General features: G+C 41.0%; 1 protein-coding gene across 1 annotated transcript; it reads right to left on the bottom strand.

The window, feature by feature from the left end:
* Nucleotides 1-8,362: 8,362 nt before the first annotated feature.
* sox17 (SRY-box transcription factor 17) lies at nucleotides 8,363-10,363 on the bottom strand. The gene is made up of 2 exons (XM_012853127.3): nucleotides 10,048-10,363; nucleotides 8,363-9,381 (listed from the first exon to the last, which is right to left on the bottom strand). The coding sequence occupies exons 1-2, from the start codon at nucleotides 10,361-10,363 to the stop codon at nucleotides 8,498-8,500; spliced, it is 1,200 nt and encodes a 399-aa protein (XP_012708581.2). The 3' UTR covers nucleotides 8,363-8,497.
* Between the last annotated feature and the right edge of the window lie 17,393 nt (nucleotides 10,364-27,756).

Below are 27,756 nucleotides of genomic sequence, written 5' to 3' on the forward strand. Positions count from 1 at the left end.
AATGCAGCTTTTTAGCAAGTGTCTAAAAACAGACCATTTTTATTTTTATTTTTCACAATTAACCACCCTTGGCATATGACTAAGATGCCAATTATGTCTGCTGAAATAGATTGGTCCTGGTCCAGAGCAAGAGGGGAAAATCCCTGTGTCTGGACAAATAGAGGTGAGCGGTTTGCTGTTTTAGTTCAAATGTGTTGGATATTTCTTTGAAGTCTTTAATCCAGGGTCATGAGAGGAAATACTCTTCCTGTGTACGAGAAAGACCCTTAAACTAAAACTATTTCTGAAGTTATTGCTCAAAAATATAACATACGAATGGAAGACGCATGTTTAGGTGAACCCACGAAAACGTAAATCTTTGGTTTACATCATCGCAAAAGCTGGATGTATCAATTATGATTTAAAACTATCATGATGTGATGGACCCCTAAATAGCAGAGAAACGGGTTTCATCAGCAAAACCGGCCGCTCAACAGACCTGTGCACACAAAGACACAGTCATTCACACACAAATACAATGAGACAACAAAAGCTGTTGACCTGGGTCATGACACGCTGCCCTCTCCCTGCTTTATTTAGACCATATATTTATGTATTTTTATTTTTTAGGAAGTCCAATGGTGATTCCCGAAATGGGGCGAGCGGCGTGAATTTCACAGAGCATGACTTCCTCTCGGATAGAGGATGTTCCCAGCCAATCTTTCATGGATGTAGCAAACAGGAGTCATCGGAACGAGGAAGTGGAGACAGGTGCTCTCTGGAAGATTCAGGGATTGACAGAAAGAGAAAAACAACAACAGACAATGGTCCACATTTATCTTTAGCTGAGCTGCAGCTGAGCTTTTTTATACTTTCCTATGGCCTCAGAGGTATTGCATATGGAAACCCGTTTCCTGCCACTTGAAAGTAAAAAAAAACGACACATAATTTTGAGATTATGACTTTGAAACTCAAAGGTGTGATATAAACATATATTTCCCCTTATAATTTTAGTTCCAAGCTCACTAGGCAGCATACAAAACCTTAAGTCTTTAATATATCTACACTTTCTAACAGTAAACGTAACTAATTTATTACTTCTTGGAAGATTTTACAATCCTTCCTTCAAGTGCTTGTTTCACTAGTTTTGTCTCGCCGAATAAGTTAGCACATCAACTGAACCTGATTTCACTTTATAATGTTAACATATAATATATGTTAATTTCTCTGTTAGTTAACCGTTCATACAATATTTTCACCACCTGTATTTGTCGATTTTCCTGAAACAGGCAGATTTTTTGGAGTCTGTGCTCCGTCAGTCATTTTCGACGCAAAACGTGTTAAATTGCTTGTGATTGGTGCATTAATTAACTAACATTTACATTAATTTGGCTTAACCCTCTCTCATTCCATTGATTTAGGCATTTTATCTGTTAATATGCTCTGTAATTTCAACCATTTATGTATTATATCTGTTTTACTGAACAATGTTCCTCAAGAGAACATCTTTACCTTTGTGAATTAGCCACTTTTAGTGCTTTTACCATTCGGCCGTTGTGCTTCTAGCCAACAGTAAATGTTTTTTTTGTCTTTGTTACAGTTAGTTCACCACTTTTAGTCAGGTTTTAAAGAAATAATTTTATTCTTTTTACAGTTTTATTCTAATTGTATAACATGTTTCTTCCTCTAACTGGGTGGTTTAAGCTTTGCCTTTAGTTGACACATTTTAGCACAACATAACATGAATGTATTCATGTTTATTTCAGCCTTATGACTTCAACCTGTACTGTAATAAAGTAGAGCTATTATTTAACAGTTTATTCATCTCTTGTTCAACTTTTTGTCGCATTTTACTCAGTTTTTCCACAATATTTAGGTTAAATGTTTTAACATTATGTGTACATTTTAGTTTAAGTGTTGTATGGTTACATTAAAGCTTCAGTGTTTCATTTTCAACACTGCAAAAATAGACCTAAAAATAAGAAAATTCTTCTTCAAATGAAAGTATTTTTCCTTGATTTGAGCAGGTAAATAGGACTATTTGCCAATTAATTACGATTTATGCACTTAAAATAGGAACAATTCATCTCTGTCATCTTATTTCAAGTGCAGTATATCTAATTATCTTATTTTAGGGTAAATTCTTATTTACCTGCTCAAATCAAGGGCAAATACATTCATTTCAAGCATATTTGACTTATTTTTAGTTCTCTTTTTGCAGTGAAATCAGCTCAACCTTGATACGTCAATGTTACCGTCCTTTGTTAGTCATGAACGGGGTCGAGTTAGTCACACGGCGATGTTCTTGGCTGCTCAGCGTTGCTCACTTTCCTTCCTTGGTTCGTAGGAAGGGAGGCCCGAAGGTAGCCGGGAATCTCAAAAGGAGACATCAGGACCTAAAGAGTGCAACGCGTGGTTGCCGTCTGCCAACACGCTGCACAGAAAAAAAGGGCGAGCAGAGAGGAAGCTGACTGCTGATGTAGTCATCTTATACTCACTGCCCGCTTGGGTACGAGCTAAAAATTGTCCCGAGCTCCACCGGGGGGATTCAGACAAAGGAACAGAGAGTGCTGAGCTGATCAGGAGAGGCCAGGAGTTGATTCAGCGCCGTGTGTCAATTCCTGACTGAAACAAATGCACCAGTCGGCTCGAACAATGTACTCCAGCAGGCAAACCAGCACCTTGTCTTGCTCCTTAAAACCTCCTTTTCATCTTAGGATGCACGTTTTCTGCCCCACCACTGCACATACACACACACACGCATGTATTTTTAGTCTCTTCAAGCATGGTTTTGCCTATTTTTTCCTTTAGAAGCGAAAATTTCACACAGTTTTACCTTAATTTGAGACTAAGCTTTGCTTTTCCTGTCTCAGGAAGTCTAAATTAAAGCTGTGGCAGGCGAAAAGATAAAGTTGTCTACAGTAACGTGAAGAAGGGCACGCAGCTGTTGCGCCTATTATGATCATTCTCCTGTATCTATCAGCTTTTGCAATAAAAATAGTCATTTGTGAAAAGATCTGTGTGAATTTTGACACGTGTGCTCGCGTCTTGCAAAAGAAGAGTTAAAAAAAAGAAAAAAAAGAAAGCCTTTTCAGTTTATTAATTCACCGGTAAAATAATTATAACTTGAAATGTAACAGAAGCAGGAAAACAGGTATTTAAACAAAACAAAAAAAAAAAACAATCTGTATCAGTAGATCTATATTTAGCCGGGGCACAACTGGACTCTGGTGGCAGGGACCATAAAAGCGATCAGGCCGGAGGGGACGAGCATTTGCCCGGGATTATGAGCAAGCAGCCCTTGCTTTTAGACCAGGGCCACACCCTCTCCTGCAGCTGTCTCACATGCTGTATTTGCAATCTACTATCAATGACCTAATCAGTTTGGGTCCCTGCAACCTTTTACTTGTCTCCTTTATAGCTCTCTCTCCCTGAAACCTGGCCCGGCAATCATCAGCTCAATGCTTTGGGTAAAAAGGAGAAAAAGAAAGAAAAAAAAAAGCAGACAAATTGTCAAAATGTCTACTGGGCCAGAAAGTAATGGTTTATGTTTATGCCGCAACCAGGTTTATCTTGTTTATCGTGAAGTTGGTCTTAACTTTTTATTTCAAGTGGCATTAAAAAGTCTCAAAAAGTCTTGAATTTAACTTGCCTTATGCTGTAGGAACCCTGACTTACTGCTTCCAAATGATGATGGAAATCAATGAAAGATAACTGCTTGCACGTGAATTTAGTGCTCCTTTACTCTGTTTATTAGGCAAAATCAGGAGGGTTTTATTGAATGAAATACTACATCCTCTGGCAAAACTCCCCTGTGTTTGTGCCTCTGTTGGTCTCACATCCATCTGATCCCGCCGGCCTTGTCGGGGTTAACCTGCAGGCCACGCACCTTGTGGGCAGATGCATCTATGTTTGTCGGCGAGTGTTTGTGAAAGGCAGCTACCTGAGATGAGATTAGGGCAGCGCAGTGATTAAGAGCTGCTTTGTTAATGTAGACGCCCGTGCTGCCGTAATCTCCCCCGAGCGCAAACTGCTGCCAGCGAGGCCCCGGGACACGCAAACACAGGCGCACCAGCACGCACGCACGCACGCACGCGCAGACCAAAAACAAACACAGGGCCGAGGAAGTGGGAGACCCTTTTAACTCCCGATTTCCTCTGAGATCTGCCCTTTTTGTTTCTGCCAAACCTCTGTTTATTTTTTTGAAGCATCTCGGTTGTTTGATGCAAAAGTGCCTTAAAAGAAATTATGCAACAGATTCAGACAAAAACGAAATAAAACCCTGCAGAATCCGTCGCATCCGTTGTGTCATTTACTTCCATTGCTATCCCATGCTGGTTGTGTGGAGGTCTGTTAAAGTCTGTGGACAAACAGCAGCATGAAGATCAGGCGACGCAGGAGTCAGACGTGGAGCGGATGTAAAACCAAGCACTGGGCAGCCCACAGAGTGCAGTTCAATCTATGATTCGAAAATAGAAACGCCATGGGTTTCCCCCTATACTGACAGGAGCATTAATCAGAGAAGCTGTTACTCTGGAGGAGCTGCGGAGATCCACAGCTCAGGTTGGAATATGTTTAGAAGAAAAAGTATCAATCATGAACTTCCACAGATGCGGCCTCTGTGGACTGAGGAGGCAAAAGCTGCAAAAAAAAATATTAGCAATTGGCCACCAGCCGTGTAAGGGGTCAGAAGTAATGGATCAAATAGGGTGCTCTGGTCAGGGTAAACCAAATCCAACGTTTTTGTCTGACATGTAACCCTAACCCTAACCATGGTTGTTCAGCCTGCAGCAGGACAACAACAACAACCCTAAACACACAGCAGGGGGCCTAAAACAGGGCGATTTGGATCAAAACTGTATCCAGGATGGCCCAGTCAAAGTCCAGACCTCCTTTTAATTAGGAATCTGTGGCAAGACTGGAAAAAAAAAATGTTTTGCAGATGCTCCCCATTTAATGTGGCTGAGCGTTGAAGGGTCCTGCCCCTTCGTCTGTGACATAGTTTTAAAAAGTAAGACTCATGGCGGCGGGACGCCAAGGCACACCACTCTTTAGTGCGACTAAAATAGAAATAAACCGCGTATACGTCTCATTTCAGTTCACAATCATGCGCTACTCTGTGTTGGTCTGTCAAATTAAAATCAGTTTGTGGAAGAAACAAGACAAACCCTGGAGAAGACGAAGAGACCGAAAGGACAAAAAAATGGGGATATTAATACATTCGTTTTAAATTTTAGCAGTCTGAATGGAGGGGTTACATCACGGTTAAAGGTGGTGGGGGGTCTGCCACGGCAGGTGACCCCCCCCACACCCCACCCACTCTGCTTTAAGCCTCGGGGGATCGAGGCCTGAGCCTGTCGTTATGCGCCCATTAGCTGCAACAACAGGGAGGATAAACCTGCCACTCAAGGGCAGACCGAACCTAAACACATTCACACCAATTACAGCGGACGCTCCCGCTCAGCCCGGGGAAGGAAAAGAGTCGATCCGGGGGAAGTCGGATCACGTCAGGACGCCTTCTGCAAATTTACTCAGGAATTTATGCTGAGTTAAAAAAAATCTACAGCAGCTGATTCGACAGACGAACAGCGGCCTGGTTGTCCGGTTTATCCATAAGGGGCGACGTGTTTGAAGATATAGCGGGAAGGATCGACGCAGTTCAACCCCCAGAGAATGTTTTAAAAGCCTCAGCAGGAACAAAGCGCACAAACATATACACCTCTGGAGCATGTTTCCTCTGAAGGGCTAAAAATGGATCTGCGGGTCAGGGTGATTGACCCCTGTGAGAAGAAGCTCTTCCTTTTGAAATAGGGGGGAAAATCTCTATTTATAAAACGGTGCGCGCTCGCCGGATTATAAATACACCGACTCATCCCTCAAGGTTTGCTCTGATCGCGTAAAGATTTCTGCCCGATAAAAGTTTGATGGATGTCAAAAGCTACCCAGGCGGGGGGTAAATATATCGCCGTTAGCCGTTCAGGAATACCCGCGGAAATAAATCCTGATGTCACCGCTGCGTTAATAAGCACAACTGTGGAATAGATGAGGTTAACTCTGTCTCTCGGTGAAGGTGGGGTCCACTTCGGTGGGTTTTAATGAGCCCCCCGAGCATTAATCAGGGGAGACTAGGTCGTTTACGGACAGGATATCCGGAGCACAAACCGGGCGCTCCGAGGCGCCCTGCGTAGCGCGGACGCTGGGATTACATCCATCGCGTCTGGGCCAGGAAACCGGGTCGCAGGAACCGCTGCCCGGCTTCCAGGTGAGCAACCGCAGCGTCAGACAGACGTGGAAAATTAAAGTAATTAAAAGCTGAATGAACTGCCAAAGGAGAGCAAGGTCGATGCTTTTTGCACCGGCCGGCATCGGTGCGAGATACTGCGGTTCACGATAACCTGAAGTGAAAATATCGCGTTTTTTTTTTTTATACAAGAGTTTTAACAAGTAACATGATCTGATGTCTTCGATTTAAAAAAAACTAAACGATAAAATATCCCCTCCTGCTGCTTAAATACCGTGGAACATTGATTATTACAGATATGTAAAATTATATCTGACCTTTATTGACTTTGTTTTCTTTTGTAACAGAAAATACAGAAAAATATTGTGGTGGTTGGAAAACAAGCGGTGGGGCCGGCCTGAATTAAAAGCAAACTTTGCAGCTACTTGGGGTCCATAAGAAAGACTAAAACTCTGACAGGACATGTTGACAAATGCACCAGTAGCACACACTAAAAGGTTAAGCTCTTAATAAATTAGAAAACCCTCCCAATAATTTGATTTGGCTTCAATATTTCAAATGAAAAAGCAGAACTTATTCATGATATCAGTTCATTACATTGGGTTGGCGTAATGATTTATTTTGTTTGGTATGTTTCAAGTCTTACTTTCTGTTGATTCAGGGGGAAATGGCTCACAGTCAGTTCCTCAGACAAAAAGAATATTAACTAAATTAACAAAAAAGGCAAATGCTGTGAACATTTTCTCTCAGTTTTTCCTTCAACTGAACTTTCTAGTAATATTTCTCCGAAAATTATTAACGTCGCATAAGGAGAATTTTAGTTTAGGTTACTGAAAAGTACGTCCCTGTACTCTACAATTGTTTACTTATTTTTCGATGATTGCATCAGTGTGGCGCAGCATGGTGGCCTTTGGCATTTGGCACTGCTGAGGTGTTAAAAAATCCTGATTTGCTTCTTTTTTTTGGAGTTTAGAGTTTCTTATCTTCCTCTTAGCAGTAAATCATAGATTCTCTATCGAGTTTTGGTCGATTGAGTTTGTTGGCAATCAAGCACACCGGTACTTTTGGCAGGGTGGCCAAGTAAAAATAATATCAGGGAAACAAAATCTGTTATTTTCTACCACATTTTTTCTTCCACTCAGTTTTCCATTAATACTATTTGATATAGAGCTTTGTGAGCATCAAACATTTTATCAGGGGCCTTAAGTTTACTCTCCTTATGGATGGTCTGTGACTATCTGCAGGACATTATCAATAGTCCTTTCCTTGGTTTATGCATTAAAATGCTTTTTTAATGCTCTTATGTAGCATTTTAAATGTCTAAAAAAACTGAACTATAGGTTTATATAAGTTGTAAGTAATAATCACTCAAAACAGATGCTAAAAAAAGCAAAGTCCCTCTGATTTTTATGAATCTAACAAACCTGGGCCGACTCTGGGAGGAGCAAAGTGTCAGCCAGGCGTCTAGAGCAGAGGTCACCAACCTTTTTAAAACTGAGAGCTACCAGTACAGTATTAGAAGAGTCCAAGCTCACCTTAACTCACCTTAACTTTTCGTAATATACACGTTTTTAATGCTTTTGTCATTTTTAAATCTATGTAAATACAGGTATGAGTAAAAAGGAAGAGCAGCTGAATAAAATAGCATTTTAAATGCATCTCACTAGAAGGTTGTGCTATTTTTTAGCTTCCTGCTGACCATGGGCACCATGTTGGTGACCCCTGGTCTAGAATTCAAAAAAAGTAAAAACAAAACAACTGGACTTTACTGGTTTTTACTTTTTTTGGAATGACCATGACCTGGATGACTGAGAATCTTCACCAGCACCCTGGTCTAGAAGTTCGCAGCAACAGGTGGAGGAGGGGAAGTATTTAAACTGTTCGAACAGTATGTTGGAAAGTTTTAGCAGTTTTAAAACTTTTGAAACCTCAGTATACCTTAATACCAGTACGGATGAAGCACGGATAAAAAGTCAAAGATTTAGTTTCATTTTAAATAAGAAATACAAACAATGAGTATTTTTGCAGCCATTTATTTCCTAAAAGTGCAAAAGTATAAAAAAAAACCAACAACTACAATATATATATATATATACACATTTTAAAATAGTAACTGTACAATATTTAATAACAAAAATATCCCTGCGAGAGAAGAAGAAAAAAAGTTAAAACCAGTGTTAAGATTAAAATATTTCATGGCTTTTGTTTAAACAGTTTTTTTTTGTTGTTGTTTTTTTTTACACAGATACAGTACATAATCTCCGCAGCAGCAGGAGGTTAGGAGCCGTTGTAGCTGCAGTAATACACGGTCGTGCTGGCGTCCGACAGCACCGACGAAATGAGGCTCTCGGGTCCCTGCATGCCGGCGTCGTGCGACCCGTACGGCAGGCCCGCCATGTCCGTCCGGCCCGACGAAGAGGAGCTCAGGTACTGCTCAAACTCGCTGCGGTCCACCTCGGCCAGCAGCTCCGAGTGGTGCATCTGCTCCACGCTGTCCGCCGGGTGAGGGTGGGAGTCGGGGGGCGGGGAGAGCTGTCCTGCCCCGGCGGGGTGCCGCTTAGGATGGCTGGGGCTGCAGTGCTGGGTGTAGTACATGGCCAGGGGGTTGGGGCAGCTCATGTAGGAGGGAGGCGGCGGCGGCTCCGGAGCGGAGCCCGGGTGGCGGTGCATGACGCCAGGGCCGCCGTGGTGGCCGGAGAGGGGCTCGTGAGCTTGGAAGTCTGCCACCTGAGAGTGGTAGGGGTACGGCGGCATCATGTGACAGTCTTCCTGCGAATGTGGGGGGAAAAACATGGAGTCTGACTCCACAGCGTCCAGGGGAGACGTGTCGGGCGTGGGGAGGCTGTAGGGTTCGTAGGAGGGGCCCCCGAGCACCTGAGCGTCCCTGTAGTGGCTCAGCGGCTGCGGGGCGACCTGGAAGCCGTGCTCGTGGTAGCCCATGCCGTCGACGCATACCCGGCCGTCGCCGGGCATCGACTGGTGCTCGGGCACGCCGTGCACCAGGAACCCCGGCTCCAGCCTCTTGATCCTCTTCACCTGCTTCCGCCGCCGCGGCCGGTACTTGTAGTTGGGGTGGTCCTGCATGTGCTGGACCCGCAGCCGCTCGGCCTCCTCCACGAAGGGCTGCTTTTCGCCGACGGGGAGGGCTTTCCAGGATTTCCCTGCAGGTCGAGAGGAGGGGAGCGCAGAGTGATTCGTCAGCAGATAAAAGTACGTGGCTCCGGCGATGCACGTAAAAATAGCCCGCTGCCCATTTTAGGGGAGCGGGGACGGGATTTTGAGTTCATACTCGTGTTATAATAACAAGGACAAATCAAACACCCAGCGGGGTCACCGGAAACCCGCTGGACCCCCCCACAGCCACACTGTCTTAGAACTGTGCTGTTAGTCAGTGATGTTAATTTAGGATAGGAAAGTAAATGTTTGCAGCATGTTCTACATTATCTTTTTTAATTCCTATAGCATTTTGTGTTTACTAGCCCTGCGTTACCTTTTAAATATCTGTCGCTCATTCACAGCTATAACCCTCAGTGCAACATAAAAAGACCCGGAAATTATGTTCTGGGGTCTGATTTTTGGTGAACTTAAAGCAAGGTTATAAGAGAATACCCCTCCACCCTCCCCCCCACCTGGCCCACTCATTTAAACTATTGTGGAAGCGCCACTGCAAATATTACAGAACCCAAATGAGAATTTAAATTTAAAGCAGTTCAAAATGTCGACATGAACTAACTTGGTGTTACAAAAAAAAAAAAAATCTTTCAAAAAGTGGTTTTGTAAGTGTACAAAGAATTAAATCGAACTAATTATAAATGCGTTGCACTCACCAAGCATTTTGCTCAGCTCCGCGTTGTGCAGGTCCGGGTTCTGCTGGGCCAGCCTCTTGCGCTCATCCTTCGCCCAGACCATGAATGCGTTCATGGGTCGCCGGATCCGCGGCTCGCTCTTACCGCGTCCCTGACCGCCGGAGCCGCCGCCGGCACCGGCACCGGGCGCGCACGGCTCGCTTTTCACCTTGCTGTCCCCGAGAGGACTGAGCGGGTCGGCCCACTGGCAGTGTCCTATTCCAGGCATCATGACTGACATCGCGCACCTTGCCTGGGTCTGATCGTCGCTGGCGTAACCCGCATCGGGACTACTCATCTCTGTCCGAACCGGTTCTGGAGGGTGTTTGGGAGAGGGCTGCGCGCAGGATCCGCAACACAAGTGAGAACAAAAAGAAAAAAAAAATACAGAATATATAAAAAATAAATAAAAACGTTAGGGTTAAAGTTGGACAAGGGAAGAGAAAGTCACATCCAGAGGGAGCAAGAGGCGATAAGGTAGCGAGAAGTCAGCAGTGAATGTGAACGGTGGTGCGCTATAAACTCACAGGCAGCCAATCAGCGGTCGGAGGGAGTGCCCCGCTACTACAAAGGTGTAAAAAAAAAAAAGTTCTCATGAGTCCGCCTCCGACCCTTTTTTGGAGCAGCAGGGAGCGAGGCTGCCAGATTTCCAATGTATAATCATCGCAGCAGTAGCAGCACTCACAAATGTGTCGTTTTTTTTTTTTTTTAGCATGAACCCCAGCCTCCCATGCGCGCTTTTCCAGTTTAAATATGCGCAACACGTTTAGGAACCAATCACCAGTCTGTGTATTGGGCTGTTAACCACATTAGAGGCCTGAATCAACTGAGCCAGGCTGAAGATTAAAGATGGCTCTTTTATTTTAGCTGCGCAGGGCCCCAAGAAAACTTAAATCATAAAGTCAGTGCAGCCTTAAACCTTTGGATGGTGAGTGTCTTTATTCTGAGAGGTGGTAGGGTTTAGGTATGGACAAACTCTTTATCTCCCCATTTGACTTGTCTGGTTGGCGGATTGGATATAGGGGGACGTCATCAACATAGAGGTAATTCACCGAACCCGCCAGAAATCCTGAATTGACGAAGGTCAGCCTGACGTGTAATGTTTATGGCTTACACAGTCATGGGGAAGACTGCTGACTTGTCACCTGTCCAGCAGACAGTCATTGACATCCTCCACAAGGGGGTCACAAAGTCATTGGTAAAGATGCTCGCTGCTCACAGAGAGGCGATTCAAAGCATATTGATAGAAATTTGGTGGAAGGAAGAACAACGGTGTGGATGGTGCGGTGTTTTACCTGAAACAGGCATAACCACAGACTTTTTAGGGGTCTAGTTTTCTGTTCTCTCTTTCTCTCTCTTTGGATATGAGTTTCACTTTTCGAGCTGTTTTCCTGATTTAGTCACTTTTTTGGATGTTATTCGGTCATTGAAGTGCATTTTTATAGGAGTACAACTGACACACCTGTAGTTAACATGTGATTTAATAATTTGAGCTTCTCTTGGAGGGGCCCCAGTCCAGCAGGGGTCCCCAGTACAGGGCTGAGTAAAACATAGACAACATATTTCATCCTTTTTTTCTTTTTTTTAAATCAGAGAAAGGTAAAATGAGATAAAGGATAACTTAAATCTGACCTCAAGCATTCAAAGCAGGGCAGAGGAATCAACAGGTAAGTTAATTTTAAACAGCCTCTCCAGTGGTGTATTTTTTCTCTAATGCACACTGACAACAAAAGACACTTGGAAAATTAAGTGACTGATTCATTGATTGAATGAATCAGTTCCACCAACTAAAAAAAAGTGAACAACAAAATTACAAGAAAATCACAGTCAACACATGCATATTCATCGGTATGAGCACCAGCACCACCTTACTTACCTATATATGAACTTAAACATAAATAGAAACTACAAATACAAAACAAATAAGTGCAGACTCACTGCAGGACATTATAAAAACACATATAATAAAGAAACGAGCAGTTCTGCCTTGTGTCTATTTGTGTTGATTACAGCACTAGAGGCAGAAGACTCCAGCTGATCATTGCTATTAGTAACCTCTCTGGCAGACAAGCAACATTTTATTTTAACATAGATCTGAATGCAAGGGGTGCAACCTGGTGTGTTTAAGCCAGCATTTGACTCCGATGACCCCTGAAGCCACGGTGGACACTGCTGTCAGTGACAAAGCTAACCCAAACGATGACTCTGACAATGCTGGCATAAATCAGTTTGAATTTTTTTTTATCTGATTAGTTTCTGTGCATAATTGCTGCTTGCATTATTACTAAATGTGTTTATTTTGAGATCTGGCAATTTAATTCGGCGTCGGTCCTCTTTGCAAAGTGCTTATTGTTGCCTAAATGTACACATATGGCTCAAATGGTGGGTTGCAGATGTCTAGAATACAAATAAAGCCGTTTTAAAGAGGAACTAGATTTTGAAAATAAAAAAAAAAGGAATTAATATAGAAGGAGAAGAGAAAAATGTAGAAAAAAGTACCCGGCTCAGTTTTTGTATACCTTCAGTGATGTCACAGGATGTGTTCAAGCAAGCTTGTTTATGGGATAGATTTGATTTTAATCGAATAATAATATGAAAAATGAAAAATTACAATACAAATAGAAAACCTGACCGTGACATGTTGCTCTACAGGCGTCAAAGTACATTTAAAGTGAGAGTAATAGATTTTACATAAAACTAATAATCAAATAATAACACAATTTAATCAATCAATAAAAACTTGTGATATTATATTGTTGTTTTTTTTACTTGTGGTGCTGTTTCTTTATGAAAAATGCATATGTGCACTGATGACTTGCGTGAAAAAGCAAAATTAGTTTAATTAGCTTAGGAACTGTTTCCTTAGAATAACAACACATCATTTAACTTAACAAGGAAAAAACAACATTTTCTCAATTAGATTTACGCCATCAGAACCTTCATTTTGTTATTCTTTAAAGCAGGGATAGGTGGACTTTCTGCTGCGATGGTCTGCACTTTTCCTTTACTCTGCTGCTTTCTATTTTAGCTGGGGGTTGAAACCTTATAAGCGTTGCTTCTTTTCCATCCCCTTTTTAAAATAGTGTCTTTTTTCTTTGGGTTATAAATGTGAATACGGATACTTTTACCTGCAAGTTTGAAATAAACAAACAAGCAAAGCTGTTTGTCAGAAAGGTCAAATCAGAGACCTTAAGCTGTAGCTTTAAGGATTTACTTACTTATTTTTATTGCAATGAAACAAAAATAAGTCTAGTTAATTGTAGCTCTTAGAAAAGTTGAACAAAACTACTTTAGATCAGATACCCTCTAGGATTCACCCAGTTTATTTCTTCTTCTTATTAGAAACAATTAGCGATGAAGCTTGTTCCAGTGAAACTAAAAAAAACCTAGACAAGGATTTACTTAGCTTATTGTTATTACAAAAAATAAGTTATGGTATTCTAGTTGTAGAAAAGTTGCTTTAGAAACGTTGACAAAATTACTTTAGATCAGAAACCCCTCATGGATTTATCTAGTTTATTTCTTATTATGAATAGAAACAATTAAGTACTGTGATTTTATGCTTTCTGTATGTTTATTAATGTATGAATATAAACAATTAAGCTTTGAATGTTAGTGATAAAGCTTGTTCCAGTGAAACTACCTAGTCAGTGTCTTACTTTGTTTATTCCTTTGTTAATGTAATATTTCTCTTTTCCTATGTAATATTTCCCTTTGTAGTGTTTTTTCTGTTCATGTACAGCACTTTAAATCATCTTGTAACTGAACTCAACTGAACTCAACTTAATTCATGCACGCTGAATTTTATTCTGACTCGGATTATCTTTGGTCGGCCTTAAAATTAGTACTACAGTCTCAACGATTTATCGCTTAATTTGGACAAGAAAGCAAAAAAAAAAAATAAACGTTCTTGTGCGCACCAGAAAATATCTAGAGAGCACGAGAAAGTTTTTTTTTTTTTTTTTAATTTCCGTTCAATGTCCCTTTAGGTACTCAGTAGATTCATAAGCAGTGTTTTGATTTCTAGTCTAAGCGTCAACAATAAACTAACAATAAGTAAATACTACATATAGGAATATAATATACACATTTATCAGTATTTTATCAGTAGTTTTTGTTTTAAATATAAAATGAACAGATACATGTATGCATTTTGGCTTCGATTTTTGTATTAAAATGCGCTATTTTCACTTAAGGTTACCATAGTGTCAGAATCTCAAACCAAGTCATGCCTATTTATTGTTTCCTATTGTTTCCCCTGTATTTGTTCTCAATCCTTCCTAAGGTTAGAAATAATGAAGACTTCTGTTCCAAACTCCAAGATGACCCGAGCAGCAAGTCAAACATCGAATCGTTGCACACGCTGACGCCTGAACTGTGACCTCCCTGTTAGTGCGGGGGGGGAAGCGCTCTGGTCTAAGACAACAACCGGAGCTCAGAGCAACCTGTTGCACCTGAAACGTCTAGACTGGGAGCTATTTAGGCTGCAGAGAACGAAGCGCCTGTTTGCGGGCAAAAAAAATCCAAACATCACCCGCCGGCTCCTTATCAGGGCCTGCAGACCTCGGCCTGTCAGCTTCATCTTTTCTCCAACCATTCCCATCTTGTTGTGGTCTGCGGTTGTGTCAAAAGGGGCTGACAGAAATATGAGAGATGCTTATACAACCTTTGCATGCCCCCCCCAATCCCCCCCACCACCAAAAGCAGACAACAACATGGGACTCTGGAGCAGTCCCTCTTGGGGATAGTGGGAGGGTGTTTTCAACCAACGGAGGTCCCGATAGGCGTTGCATGGGACAGGATCTTGACCATAATGCTGTCATCATCTATTTTATCACTCGTGACCTGATATGGTTTCCCCCCCCCCCTCCTTTGCTCGTATCAGAGAGGAGAAAGAGGGTCCCCTTTGTGTGTGTCTGTGCGTGTGTTGACATGGGCGTGGGCGTGAGTGTGCCCCGGCCGCCTCTCGCTCCGTGTGGGAGTGAAAAAAAATCCTGCCGTTTGATGGGAGAAGTCATAAAGTCTGGAGTCGAAGCAGCACTTCCTCTGCAAGGTGAGGCAGAGAGTCAACCCAAAGGAGGAGAGGAGTTGGCGAGGGGTTGCTGGTGGGGGGGGGGGGGGGGGGGGGGCGAGGAGAAGTGACACGCCTCGTATCCCCGCTCCTCTTCCCTCCATTCCTTCCCCTCCGCCAGCTTGTACCTCCACCAAGTCCCCCGCCCCGTGCCTGGGGAGCCGGGCTGGGTGGGGGCCAGGGCTCCCGACGCCAGCCTCTGGACTCCGCGCTCAGGGAGAGGTCACTTGGCTTGCTTACACAATGGCATTATCTCAGTTCCAGCCTCGGCTACTGCAGCGGTGAGCACTTCCTGTCACTCCGCAAGCACTTCCTGTCCTTGGCGCAGCAGCACAAATTGTGCGCCTTCCAAGTGAGCTCTGAAGCACAAGTTGAGCGGCCGGTCGCCAGCCCCGCTGTATAAATGTCTGTGGGTGGCTTTCTTGGGAATTGCTGGCTCCTTTGTGCTGGGCTGCAGAGGAGGACCGGTGTTGGTTTAAGTCACAGGAACGGAAAGCGTATATGTGTTAGCGCTCTGCGCTGAGGCCCCGAGCTGCTCGACTTGCACAATGACACAGAGTTCAAACGGTGCTCAGCTAATTAGCAGCGAATAGAGAAAACGGCCTTTCCTTCAACCCGATTGGCCATTTAACATTTAACAAAAGCAGTCACGCTGACAGTTTGCTAAGCGATTTGCTTGTATGCTGATAGCTAAATATTGTCGGCAGTTTCACACCTGTTTAAATGCCAGATTTTTTAATGATAAAAATAAGACCATGATAAACAGTCTAGACAGTATTTGACCAGTTTACTCTGCAGAACTCCCCCCTCACATCTCACAGATTTGGAAGATTTGTTGGTGACAACAGAACTCCTGTCAGATTTAGCTCTGGTCTATTTTTCGGTCAAACGCTATTATTATTCCTCTCATGATGTCATTCTTTTGTCGATCTGGGTGTGTGCTTGGATTCGCTCCAGTCCTGAAAAATAAAACTCCTGTTCATTTTCAGTTTCCTAGCAGATGTCGAGTCAAAAATGATGCATTTCATATTTTCACCCAGCTTGGCGGAAACCTCGGTTCAATCTGAAGGCAAGAAACCCCGGAGCATGATGGTGCCACCACCGTACTTCACAGAGGGAATGGTGTCCTTTAAGAATTGTTGTTTTGTGTCAAACTTATGTTTTGGCCCAAAGTTTGACTTTGATTACATCAGACCATAACACATGGTCACACAAGGTGTTGAGGTATTATGTACAAACTGACGTCATATACGTAGACGCCTCATTACATGTTGGAGCACATCCAGCGTCGCCGCTATATTGGATGGGTCTCTCCTGCTCTAGGCTGTATAGGAGCCAACAGGAGTAAACACAGAGGGAGCAACTTTACACTTATTTTCCGCAGTTTACGGTTACAATAACCGCCGTTAACTATTGACAGTAGATCACGGGGTGCAGAACACTATTTTGGGCTGAGATTGGTTCTGAAGATGAGTTTTTACTTGGTGAGAACAATGCAGAAACCCAACAGATGGACCATCATTTTATGGTTATTAATCTGTTAATATATGCATTTCACAAACTAAGGCTGAATCACGTTGCCGTATTAAGTACCCTGGAGTACCAACACATGTAAGAAGCTGTGCAAAACTGTTCTTTTTCAAGGGTTTTAAGCTTCAGCCCCAGTTGCAAGCACAGTAGTGTAAGACACTGGAAAGAACACTTTTCCATCCCTTTAAAAAAAAACTGTGTGTATGCATAATGTAAAGCACTCAAACATATGAGTAAACTATTGTTGGCGTGCAGAGAAGGCTCAGGATTGTACGTGTGAGAGAGAATGAAAAATACATTTAAATGAACAATCCAACTTGTTTCTATATTAAAATATAAAATGTATTAATGTATACATTTATAAATATGTACTACCTAATTTATCTTTGTTTAAGAGCGTAATAAAACAACGAATATCAGCATGAAAGCACATATTTATTTACATATTTAATAACATGCCATAGCACATGTCTGTCTTTGTTAAATAGCATGAAACAAAGCATTTCAGGATGAAATCCTATATTTAAACATTAATATGCCATATCTCTGTCTGTTGAAGAGCATTCATTTATGAAGTATGTTGTTTAAACAACACATTTCAGCATCAAAACATGTTTTTATGTGTGACAGCATCTTGTCTCATAACCACATCTCTGCCTTTTGTAACAAACAATACCACATGAAAACTGGGTATAAATTCAGGGAGTTATGATGTATTTTAGTTGGGAAAACATCTTCCTGGCATGTGGAGCCGAACTTGAAGCTGAATTAAAAAAACACCAGCGTAAACAGAGATTTTTCTGCGCCTTTGGTGTGTAATTATGCATATAGCATTAACTTAAGGCTGTCAGAGTGTTTTACCAAACAAATAATGTCAAAACATTTTATTGAGAATAGCTAAAGCCCCGTTGAGGGAGGTAGAGAAGGGAGATCAGCTTTTCAGAGGAGGACCAGACCGAAGCACGCTCTCATTATTTGCCAACTCAGCAGAGGAAAACCCTTTCTGTACGGTTATGGTTTGTTTATGTGTTGTTTAGTTGGGAAATACTGTTTTAAAACAGAAAGATTAATATATCTTTGGTACAAGACCTTCTTTTGACATCTTTTGGATTTATAGTTTGCTCTATGACTGCATGGTGAAGGATTCAGGCATTCCAGCCTTTTGATGTTTATATAAAGGTGTTTGCTGTAGTAGAAAATGCATGGTCGTACCCACAGAAAAGCCTCTCCAGAATCATCAGTTTTTGTCATGATTTGGTTTTTTTTTGTGTGTTTTTGGACTGATCGATCCTTCCCATTTCCATGCCCATCTCAGCCACCACCCACTCTCCATAATCAGCATCCTCTGCTGCCTCTAATTAACACCAAGCCGTTCCACCTGCGACGTCTCAACTTTCTGCCTGCATGTGTTTCCCTGAATCTGCTCTGCACTGCCTGTGCTCCCATTAGACCCTCGTTCTGATGGTGGTGTGCGCCGCCTGCTTTGTTGTGTTCCTGTCTGGATCCAGTGCTCGCTCTGCTCCTCTGGAAAAGTCATCGGCCTCTGCTCTAGACAAGATAAGTCTCTGTCATCACCAGCTGGTCCTGCCTTCATCTGTCTGTGTTGTCGATCATCACACTCTTCAGTATACTTTTTTAAAACTAACCACACCGTCTTCGGTTCAATATCGGGTTCCCAAAGTGTGATTCATTACAAGTTTTGTTGCTATTGTTATCTGGACTGGTATCTTAATGCCTCATTTGATATCCGAGTCCATATTTTTGCCCCTCCATACACAAATAAAATCCACATGTGGAAAAAAAAGTGATATTTCTGTGTAAACCAACATCAATATCTACCAAACAGTTACATATATTTTATAATATATATTTATATATAATATAACATGTATAATATATATAATATAATATATCTACATATATATTTTACTGTGCTGTTTAAATATTGTTACCTTTACAAAGAGTTCAAGCTTCTGTGTGTGCGCCAAATGGTTGAAGAACTGCCTCTAATTCATTTCAGGTATTTGTTCTACAAGTGTTTTTACGTTTTGTGCCAAACATTATTGTTTAATTTCACAAAAAGATGAAAGTTAAACTGAAGTCTACAAATATACTTTGACGTCGAAAGGAAGGCTTACATGTTCTTAACCGTAGAGTAGCAGTTTATCTCGCTCTGTAGTTAAGCATTTTGATGACTAATGAGGATAAATAATCAACTAAATGCTGAAAATCCTCAGTACCGTCCCAAATCATCTCCATGGCAGACTGTCGAATGTTCAAAAAGGTTGGCTATAAAGCAGCCAAAATAACTAAATGAGTTTCAAGGTATTTTACGAGACAAACAGATTCAACTTCTGTCTGAGAAGTCGATTTTCATCCAGTTCCTATATGGTAATGACAAATTCAGTTGATCCCAAAGTACAGGTTATTAAAAAGCAAACATATTGCAATAAATCTCTGCTTCCTTGGAGCTCCACGTGTGGAGCTAGCCTGGGTGAAAAGTAATAAGCACTCAGACAGGATCAGTTGTTTTACGTCAAGCTATTAACTTTTAATCCAGAAAAAGAAACTGAGTAGATCTATTGTCTCTTCTCCAAGAAACTTCTTCAGTCTGAGGAGTTACTGATAAATGCAAAACATTTCAATAAAGAAGAGCCTGTCCAGAGAACCTACTCAATTTTGGGGGCGGGATTTTTTTGAGCTGGATTATTGACATGCATCAGGACATGAACTCTGAACATAATGGAGCAGAGAGCAAGCATGAAATCATAATAAGATTAAAAAAATCTTACTTATTAGGGTGGGGAGCTTCTCTGTTTTAGGTGTGTTTAGTCATTCTCCCCATTTATCGTTTCATACTTTTTTAATTTTGGTTTCATTGTACAACAACAAGAAAAACAAGAAAAAAAAAGCATGCCTCAGGACTTTCTGTGCAAACCGTGCAGTAGGCTGCTTTTTGTAGCCGCCTCCAGGTCAGAGGAAGTTGCAGTTGGCTCTAAGCAGAATTTCATTAGGGGGCCCACTTCCAATTCAAAACATGAAGCTCACATATTTTAAAAACACACGCAGTTTTTGCTTTTGCTGATTTGGGTGATTATGACTTAAAGCTAATGAAAACCCAAAAGTCTTTGTCGCAGAAAATTTGAGAATATATAGCCCTCCACCAGCAGGGTAAGCAACATAAGGTCACTGATAAACAAGCTGGCTGTTCACAGAGAGCGTCATGCAAATATATAAATGAAAAGGAAAAAGGTATGGTAGAAAAGGGTGCCCAAGCAACAAGGATACATCAACTCATTTTATCTGGTTTTACTTTATAGTCAAACTATCTGAGAATTTTAAGTTTCCATTTGCTGTAAACTGCAATAATCAAAATTAACATGAATGAATGCGTCAAATGCTTAGATGCAGATATATGTGAAGGACCTTTATGCTGCTGCGTTAAATTGCCCGTACTTACACTAACTTAAGCTATAAGTTTTACTATTTGTGATGAATGCTGAATTCTCGTCAACACAGAATAAGAGTCGCCCAGGAACGGACGGAAGAGTTGGACACTAAGACACTGATCAGTCCGGCCGCCGAACGCAGCAGATCACCATTACATCAGGTGTTTGCAGGATGCAGTGGAACAATCATGATAATCATGATAAACTCACTCCCACCTTTCAGTGTATAAGAACCCAGAGTAACCTTTTGTTTGCTGTGTCAGATGACGCAAGGACTGTGGACCTGTTTCCCAAAAGGTCAAAGCTTTTTTTGTACCACCGTAAAACTTTTTTCCACTTTTCTGGTAACCAGGGCTAAAAGTTAGCTCTGTGTTTTAATGTTTCCTGTTTCTTGAACACGGCACTCAGTCCTACCGGGGTAAGGTGAAATCGACTGGTAAAGAAGACGCCATTTAGGGATTTGGAGATGGCTGAAAGGGGAAAATAGCTTATCACAAAGAATAAATGCTGGGGTGGGACTATACTTTTTTTTTCCATTCTGATTTAGTGAAAGTAAGTGAAATGTGAAAGATTATGACCTATGATCTAACCAAATTTGACAATGAGAGCCCTCCTGCTAGTAGGCACGTCTTAGTCGACTCCTATAACCAAATTTCCATTAGAATACAGAAAATAACTTAAAATATTTACCCATTAAAGGGTATAAAACATCTCAAATCAGGGCAAAGCTGAATATATATGATGTTAAAAGTTCATACTTTTCAGCAATTAATTTCAAATAGTGAAACAGAATACAAAGAATGATACATTTTAAAAATACCCAGAAGCATGTTTCCATTTAACTCAAATTGTCATGATCCTTGGGTGTCTGGGTTTCTCTTGTGTTTCTGTTTTCTTTATTTTCTCTGTCGGTTATGTTATTTAAAATATCACCTAAGGAGTAAATTCTTGTGCTTAGTTGAAAAAAGTATCAATTATTATTATTATTATTAAATCCCTTCATTCATAATGCGGCTCCCAAGGTTCCTGTCTGCACTTTGGTCCTGCCAACGACCGACAATTCGCAACCCAAATGTTATGAATTAACCTCTCAGAAGCTTACAAAACCATGAAATCATAATTTGGGCTTTCCCGAATTGTTTAAAGGTATAGCAATTATAGTTTACTTTATAAAAGTCAAAATAAATCCTTTAAAAAAAAATTGTCTTAATTCTGGTGTTTAAGGAAATTCTTGCATGGAGTTTAAACTTTGCAGTGTATGATTGGGATTTTAAATGTATATTTTGTCACCCTTTTACACGTATGAATAGAAACGACCAGCCTAATGGACGTACTCAGGAAAGGGACTTTGATTATTTTACTTGTTGCTTCCGCTGTATTGTTGGCTGACCCCTGGCAATGCTCAAACCCAGAGGTCGCCACAACTTGTGGTGAACGGTTTCTAAACATCCTCATGTTAGCATGACTAAAGGAATATTTAAGATTTGTCTTGGACCCGAGATCGAGACTTCGTCAAACACACAGAGAGACGAGAAGACAGGGCGGATGTGCTCATCTCTAAACTGAGCAGCAGAACTAAACAAGAAATCGCGTTATCATCGGAGCATCTTTATGAGGTGGGGGCAGGATGGTGGCTGCAAAAGGGTGAGGAGGTGAACGCATCGAAAGGTCCCCGTTGCTGAACGAGGAATTGGCTCGTTCAATAAACACATCAGGGCTGAGTAGATTCCCACCTGATTCCCAGCAGATCCCTGACAGATTAACGCCTCCAGAACAATGAGACAAGAGTGGAGACGGCTTCCTTTGTGTCCCCACTTGTCCACGGCAGACAACATCCCCAGTGCTACCCTTTCTGCAAGGTTAGTGTGTGTGCTCCCGGGTCGGAAAACTTTCCCAGAAATCCCCTGAGGGAGGGGGGGGGGAACACTATACAAGCAATAACACATAAAAACATCTGTGTTTGAATGTGAGCAGGACGCAAAGTTTCACACAGTGCAGTGTGACAAGTTTTTCTTTCCTTTTTTTTTTTACCTCCTGTGTTTTTTTTATTCGTTTGTTTGCAGTAATTTCAAGTCCCCAATTTTATTTTTTATTTCTTGTATCTGGAGGTTGACATTGTGACTTCTGGAAAAAACATAAGCCATAAGAAAACTCTCATATCCTGCAATAATGCTTAATATAACCACTTCAGGCTGTGGAGGAGCTCTCATATCTGCAATTTGTCAAACGGGGTGATTTTCAGGTTACAGAAGCTCAGACGCCTGCCACGCATCATTAAGGCAGAAACTCTACTCTTCAATGATGCGTTCAAGTTTCTGCTCTTTCAAAAGGATTCTCCAAGCACAGTTTGACTGACAGCCGACAGCAGGCGAAGACATTCAATAAAGATGGAAAAACATCCTAGGTGACTTTATTAGCGTCGAAACTTAAGGAAAATGTGTCATTTCTATTTGCAGAATCGGTATCTGACGGCACACCTGCTCTGTTCACCCCCCCCCCCCCCCCCCCCTTTCCCAGTGTCTTCATTGAGGAGCAATAGAGACCCATCCCCCCGTCCTGAAACACCTCCACAGCAGGTGTTGGAGGAAGTCAGAGGCTTATCAGACAATCTAAAGAACTGCTATCTAACAGCTGATAATTACAGATATCTGTTCACTTCTGAAGAGCTCCAATATTGTATGACTTCCATTGTATTTACTAGCTTAAGTGTTTGTTTGTTTGCATTGCTACAATTGAATTAAATGTACTTATAAAGGTCATTGTACCTTTAAATAACTTCCTATTTAGGAATACCATTTTGAAACTCTAATTACTTTACATTAAAGTAACTAATATTACTCAAGTAAGAATGAAAACTGTTTTTTAGAAGGGGTATTACAGCATATTCAGCTCACAAGTTTGTTTGAACAACAGAGGATCAAAAATCCTGCCAGATTCCTTGACAAATCATACCCATAACATGCATGTTGTCTACAAGCTGTAAAAAGTATTCATTGTTTTTTTTATGTACTTATTGCAAATTAAATAAATGTTTAATGAATGATAAATTCTGTGCTAAAGAATCTGTATGTTTTGTAGGATGACACAAAATACATTTAACTTCTCCAGGCACAGCAGGTTCAAAGCTGGTCCCAATGCAGCAAATAACAGGAAAATCACTATTTTTCTTTGATTTCAGAAACAGGGGAAACATTTTATATATGCCACAAACTGTGGTTGAATAAATCTCTGCTGAGTGTATTCAGATTTTAAAATTAAGATTCAAATCATCTTTCATGTGGCCCCTCTAAAGTGGTCATAAAGAGACAAATAATAGTAAAACAACCTGCTTTTGTGTTTTTAAATGTGTTTTAGTTCATCTGTGCTCAAAATACATTATTCTAGTTACCATTCGATTGGCTGAAGCATTAGGAATTTTGAACTGGAGATTATAAAATTAGTCCTAATCCTTAAATTATCATGCTAACCAGGTGTTAACTTTGGTGTTATGTCTACAAGGCGAAGAAATGCATTCAATTTGAATTTTTTTCATGAATTGTCAAGCAGAATAAAGGTTGCATAAATTGTGTTTTGACAAATCTGTCGGTAGTGTAGAATAGTTGAAATGGTGATTTCTATAAACATTGTAATTACATGCTAGCTTAGGCCTTGTGTCTACAAACTAAAAGCACACCTCAATTCATCCTTTATTTTGTGCTTTCCCAAATGGATTAAAGGTTTAACAAAAAATAAGTTACGTTTGAAAATTGTAGGAAAACTGAATTAATTTTCTGATCAATACAGGCATTTTGTAATCTGAATGTTTAAGATACAAGCAGATGCTAACTTTATCATCGTTAGCTAGCCACTGTGCTGCAATATCTTATTTCAGAGCTTGTAAATGTTTTTATCTCATTTGACATTCTGTTTTATTTTATTTTGTCTTTGGATCTGCTGCTATTCAAATGACCTAGGAGAAAAAGTGGGGAATTAAAAGCTAATTTAGTCAGAGTAATGCTAAAACCACCTTGTTGCTTCCAAAGACGAATCCCCACACAAACAAATCATTGCTGTTTTATTACCTCACTCTGCATTAATAACAGTTTAAATATCTGTTTTGTAATAAGTCTCATAAACTGTTCATTTGGACATCACTTCAGAGCTGAATATTCTTTAACTGCTTTTAAATCTATGTATATTAAACACATGAAAGAATGTTTACCTGCCAAATATTGTATTAAAGTGCAAAGGAGGCTTTAAGTCAGTGTTTATTGCACTAAATGAAAGCAGACAATAAACCATGACTCCGGTAGAGGCAAAACCTCAAAAAGCTGTTTTCTTCTGTGACATAATGGAAAAATCAAACAAAATCATGCAAGATTTCAGGAAAAACTACTCTGGACCTCCCCAACTCTGTTTTATCCTGGGATACATGTCATGTCCATCGGTTCAGACAGGTACTTACAACAATAAACACAATGGGAATGTCTAGGGATCGTACCATGTTGAATTTAGATGGATACTTTCCCAGAGTTGCAATGAAATTGGTGTAAAACGTGTATTTGAAGCCAAAGGTAAAAGCAGGAGAACCTAAGATCCTGACTGAAGCTGGAAAGACGGCTTATTTCAACATGGCCTGATACAGAACTCATCCACTCAGGGAAAAACGAAACCATTTCTTCTAAAGGAACATAAAAAAAACAGATTACAGTTTGCAAATGAAATGTCCTGTAGTCTGATAAAAGTAAGTGTTTGGCCATAACAACCATCAAGACATCAGCGGGGAAAATGAAGCTTTGGAACAAATGGATGTTCTAAATGGAAAATAAGTCCAAGCATAAAGTCCAACAATTACAATATGGCTAAAGGACAACAAGTGCAATGTTTTACAGTGGCCATCACAGTGCCCTGATCTCAGTCCCTTAAAGATATGTGGGCTGAGCTTAAAAGGTGTCAGAAGGAAAGTCAAAGTCTTATTGAAGCTTACCCAAACCCTTCGACCCAAATTATACAATTTAAAAGGCGGTTGTACCGGATGTTGAGGAAACCTTCTGAATTTGATGAAACTGGAAAAGAAAAATCTCAGAACTGATCTCTCTCATTATTGTTGATATTACCACATAGAAGATATTTTGTTAATCCTAACTGACCCCAAACTGGTGAACGAATGTTTGATTTAATGTCAGACAGTAAGGAAAAAAGTTATTGTTTATTTTTTAGACAGTGACTGTAAAAATCTGGTAAACAGTAGAAAACAATGGGGGGAAAGGCAGATTTATGTTAAATCATTCTTATTGCATATCATGTTTGTGTGTTTTCTCTGCTTGATTAACTGATTTTCTTTTCCAATATTCACTCCTGGTTTAAAAATGACATCAGAACATGAACAACATGGTTCAGTTTAGGACAAATCATCAACTCTGGGCATTTTATTCTCCCTATTCTGTATTCCCATGCCACAAGGATCAAAACAACTCTCCGTATAAAACTTCTTGACGGACTGATGAGTGACCAAAAATAATTTGGGAGAAGGGAAAACCCAGGTTTCCTACATTAGGCAAGTCAGCCACAGGGGGAGAGCAGACTCTTTTCATCTCTTCGCTTTAACTCACCCGGCCGTAATCCTCCCACATCATTGTCCTGACATGAGGGGGCTAATTGAAGCCTGTGTTTATCATTTTTATGACTTTATCCAAGAAGACAGAGGTATGTTAGACTTCCTCTTCTCCAGGTCCTTTGACAGACCAGTGGCATTATTAGGGTCAAGCTCAGCCCCCATCTTGCCTCGGCATTGTTTCCAGTGGTGCTATGACCATTCCCAAACTGATAAGGTCTGTCTATTTTGGGTCTTTCTTTCTTCTTTTTGTCCTTGGCACATAAGTGTAAACCTGGAATAACCACTGCGGTTATTAATAACTTTCCATACATGTCATAATTAAGAATTTCACATTTGTTTTGCAGCAATAAAAATAGATTAAATAAAAAAAAAAAGGTCTCAAATCAAGTTCAGCACTCTCACAGTTCCTGCAATTGTTTTTTTTGTTTTGTTTTGTTATTTAGCAAAGCACTGACCAGCTTTCTTCTCCAGACTCAAGCTGTGTTATTGGTTTCCACCAAAATTTGAAATCCTTCGCAGCTCGAACTGTTTTTGACCTCCGAGCGTAAAGAAGTCCCTCAGTTTAACCAATCTGTGCTGCGGCAACATGCCGGTGTGCTTTTGAGGCAGTGTTCACTTAATCTAGTATAGATACAATTTCAAACAGTGCTTCTACACTGAAAGCACGCTGGTGCATCGCAATATATTAGAATTTACCATATTCATCCCTCACAAAAAAAAATCATAGCACAATGTCGTGTTCAAGGCTAGCAATGGAAAATTTAGTAGAAGGAAAAATTTGGCAGAAAAGATGCACAAGCAACAGGAATGACCACAGCTTTTTTTTATTATTTCTCTTCTGACCAGGGTCAGCCCTAGGAAACAATAAGCTTTGCAAGGTGCTGGTGAAGATTCTCAGTCATCCAGGTCATGGTCATTCCAAAAAAAAGGTTAAAAACAAAGCAACTGGACTTGTTTTTCGTAGTTGAAGAGGTTTCGCTTCCTCTCCAGGAAGCTTTCTCAATTCAAAAAGGTCTGGAGTAATGATGAGTACCAAGCTTTATACTACTGCCAAACAAAGGCCTTGTAACGGCTTAGATAACATGCAAATACAACAGAAACAAGTACACCCCTTAGTAATGGGCGGTCGTTAAAGCCATTAATCCAGCAGATTGGACCGAAACTGGTCCACTCCTCTGTAACGAGGAGTCGTTAGGGTCGTTATTGGCCTGGTTTAAAGGAGTGATGTTTTGATCACTCGTATGAGGATGAGAATTGAAGTTACTACGAAAAACAAATCCAGTTGCTTTTGTTTTTTACTTTTTTTTTTTGGAATGAAGCTTTGCAAGGATTCAGGGCCCAGGGGACCCAAGAGAGAACCTCGAAAGGAAATGAACACAAATGAGCTATTCGTACAGATATCTACTGGTGTAACTCAAAAAATTAAAATAGTGGAGTTAATTTTTTGCAGCAATCCGCTTCAAACAACAAAACTTGGATAATTCATAGCTCTCTACAGCAAATCTACACAATTCAGGAGTCTCACTTCTTAAAATGAGTTGCTGAAGAACAATACATTTTTAATTACATTTTGATGTATCTGCATGTGTGTGCACACCCTTTCCTAATCCGATCTGGAAATGAACATCGGGTCTTTCATTATAAAAGCATATGAGTTAATTACCGATTCAACGTTCCCGCCTCGGTTGAGACAGTGAGGCCTTTGTGTATGACAGAGTGTGAACTGATTGTGCAGTTCATCCCTTCCCTTTCATGCGTGGCCTTTGCCTCGTCAAGGTGCTAAAGCGCCGCAGCAGAACAAACCGCTGATACCCCCGAGGGTGCCGAAAGGGCAACGCGGTGGTCCGGGGTGGCCAGTGTCAATCGATAGCAGCGAGTGTGACCAGTGGCATCACCGCCAGCAGGAATCCGGATCAATAGGGGTGAGCGAGGAAGTTTCAGAAGCTCAAGATAAGAGAAGAAAAAAGATCCTGAAACTTTTCCTGAGGTGTGTGTGTGTATTTGTGGGGGGGTCATATGACCAGTTAGATATTGGACTTTTTATA

This window comes from Fundulus heteroclitus, chromosome 21 (assembly GCF_011125445.2).
Source record: "Fundulus heteroclitus isolate FHET01 chromosome 21, MU-UCD_Fhet_4.1, whole genome shotgun sequence".
In the NCBI taxonomy this organism is placed as follows: Eukaryota; Metazoa; Chordata; class Actinopteri; order Cyprinodontiformes; family Fundulidae; genus Fundulus; species Fundulus heteroclitus.